General features: G+C 40.2%; 1 protein-coding gene across 1 annotated transcript; it reads left to right on the top strand.

Moving 5' to 3' along the window:
• The first annotated feature begins 842 nt into the window (after positions 1-842).
• Positions 843-2,380, top strand: LOC111332807 (histidine N-acetyltransferase). Its single transcript, XM_022938256.2, has one exon. It carries the CDS (start codon positions 996-998, stop codon positions 2,154-2,156), a length of 1,161 nt encoding a protein of 386 aa, XP_022793991.2. The 5' UTR covers positions 843-995; the 3' UTR covers positions 2,157-2,380.
• Positions 2,381-3,051: the final 671 nt, after the last annotated feature.

Genomic DNA, 3,051 nt, shown 5'->3' on the forward strand with positions numbered 1-3,051 from the left:
ACATCGAAAAACTAACGAAAAAGATCGCCTCTGGTATCGGGGCCCTAAAGCGAATTAGGCACCTGATCCCAGCATCAACCTTACATCTCATCTACCAAGCTTTAGTAAAACCTCACTTTGATTACTGTGACATTGTTTGGGGTGGGAAACGCTACGGGAAAACGCTGTGGGAAAACGCTACGAGACAAACTGCAGAAATTGCAGAATAGAGCAGCCCGTGTGTTGACATTCTCTAACTATGATGCTGATGCAACTGAGCTACTCGAGTTTTTAGGGCGGAAAAATCTTGCACGCCAGCAGGAAATCCATAAAGCCACCATGATGTTTAGATGTCTGCACGGGCTAGCTCCAAGGTATCTATATTCAAAGTTTACGTGGCGTGACTCTGCTTATGACCTCAGGGACTCTGAAAATAAGCTTAATGTTCCACTACCGCGCACTAATTATTACAGAAAAAGCTTTAGCTACGATGGCGCCACATTATGGAACAGTTCACCACGCGATATAAGGAACACAGAGTCTCTGGGGTTATTCAAACGTAAGATCAATGACATTCTTTAAGTCTAACGCACGGCATTCACGGAAAACAGCTTTAGTGTTATAGTATGTAGTTTTAATTTTAAATATCTTAGCGTATGTGATATGTATTTTTATAGGCTGATGAATTGATCGTGTCTAAATAAAGATTACAATACAATACAATACTCTGAATAGCTTTAATTTGCGACTGTCTGTGTGTCTCTCTCTCTAACTCTGATGCACCTCAACTCCTCTCCAGACTGCTTCTCTATAGTACACACTTATGTATTCACATATGATAGCTAGGCACTTTTGATTGGACAACTGACCTTGGAATATTAAACACGCATATGTGTTGTTGGAGCAACAATCCAAACACTTTCACGAGAATGTGACAAATGAACCGCAACCTACTCAATGATCAAACAATCTATCTTTGACTGCCAAAGTCAAACTTCTAATTACGTTACGCTTAAATGACTGAGACTAGAGTTAACTTATGTGCACTAATTTGCATCGATTACTGTGTGTTATTGAATGCTTCCACAGAGTTAAATATGGCATTGAGACTGTTTTACCGACCTGGCCTCTCAACAACCATAACATTTCGAAACCATCGTTTTGTTAAGAAAAACGAATGCTTCCTTTCCTATCTGAAAGAGGGGAAAGTAGCTATTAGACTTGCAAATGCTGGTGATTTTGACGAGATAGTAAAGCTGTCTAAGAGGATGGAAGACAGATTTGATTATATTCCGTACAGGTTCCATAAATGGCTAGCGGCGCCCAACAGAATCACTATGGTTGCTGAGAAAGAAACGAAAGTGGTAGGGTTTATCGGTTGCAGCGTCGTTGACCGGAAGGAGTCCATGGTTCTTGACGCTGCAAGAGTTGATCCTAATCATAGACATCAAGGCATTTACAGTTCTCTTATTAAATTTGGGATTGAGCAAACCCGGGAAGAATTTCCGACGGTGGCGCGTTTAAGGTACTCGTTGTGGTCTGGAATGTACAAGGCAGTCAGAAATGCAATCCTAAAACTTCAGTTGGAAGATAAAGAAGTGCAGTGTTACGATTTTCTAACTTACAAAGTTGAGCCAAAGCGTGTCAATTTTGGATTCAAATTACAAAACTTCTCGAAAATTGTGCCGTGCACGAAGAATGCATTCCAAAAACGTATCCTTGACAACGCTGGTACCACTGCGCTATTTTCTAACAATATTCTTGTTATTGACTGGCATCCTTTTGAAGCCATCCCATCCAATATCGAGGACATCATGTCGCAACAGGATCGATATTTAATAGATTTGTCAGGTGGTTGTCACGGAAACTTGACGCCATCATCTTTCAGTCTAGGAAGATTCGTGCAGCTTGATTCTGGAATGTTATGGACCTCAACAATTTACGCTAAGGACTTAAAGCTTTGTCAGTCCCACGTGATCCATCAGTTGATGAGTGCCTGTCAAACTGCACAAAGAAGCTTTCTATTTAGCACCTATCAAGATCCCTCTCTTACCGAGTATTGCAAAGAAGCTCTGAAGGACTTTCCAAGCGTTAAAAGTATGAGAAATGGTGAATCTATCCAAAAAATGTATATCCTTGAAGCTGACCTGAGCGGTTGGAGGCATCACGATCTATGAAATAGAAGCAGTAATAATAATATGCTTTGTTCCCATGCGTTTTTTTTAAGGACGTTACTGGTTATTACACGTTCGACATAAGTATTTAAGAGAAGTTAATTCAGTAATGTTTTAAATTTGTGACAACATTGCAAAAAAAAAAGGAGCGCAAAGAGTGTTTCGAAATCCAATTTGATCACTCAGTTTGCATTTTTTGCGAATAAAGTAAAGAGTCGTTTGTTAACTGAAGTCGTTGCCAACAACAAAGCTTATCCTCCCTGACTTTGTGCTTTGATTCTTTGTTGCTTCCTATACATTTCTTTTCCTGCCAGTTCACAAAAGCATGAGTAAATCAAAACGATACCTTGCACTTTAACGGCGCAACGATTCAAACATTTCATTTGCGTGTTGATAACGGCGCGAAGAAAACTACGATATTAGACCTTGTTAACTTTATGTTTAGATTCTATCCAGCATCTTTGAAGTTCTTACGGGGTTCACGTCTCAGCTCCATGCACTTGGCACATGAGCCGTTCCAAGGGTGGCCGACAGCTGCGTTTTTCCGAGAATTTATCCCACGACCAGCTTCTCAGGCTAAATCTCTGTGTTTTTCTAGATCGTTCCAAGTGCACAAGTCAAAAGTTGTCATTCTTGCAAGAAAAACACTTTTAACGATGGAAAGAACTCTTGTCATTGTTACCTTATTTTTCTTTTCCACATGTTGTCACATACAAGCTGTCGAACTCGTGCTTTCAGTCAGTCTATCATGGGTAGACGTGACTACTATCATTGGTGTACGGCTTTCACGAACTCAAACATGGGATCAAGACTGTTTCACCGTCTTAGTTCTTCCGCAACCCTGTTTTGTCGAAAAGATTGTATTTTAGGAAAAACAAACGTCTAATTCCATGTCTGA

Source organism: Stylophora pistillata, chromosome 8 (assembly GCF_964205215.1).
Source record: "Stylophora pistillata chromosome 8, jaStyPist1.2, whole genome shotgun sequence".
Classification (NCBI taxonomy): domain Eukaryota; kingdom Metazoa; phylum Cnidaria; class Anthozoa; order Scleractinia; family Pocilloporidae; genus Stylophora; species Stylophora pistillata.

Coding starts and splice junctions, on each gene's coding strand:
- LOC111332807 (XM_022938256.2), top strand. CDS start 996: ATGACTGAGACTAGAGTTAACTTATGTGCACTAATTTGCATCGATTAC.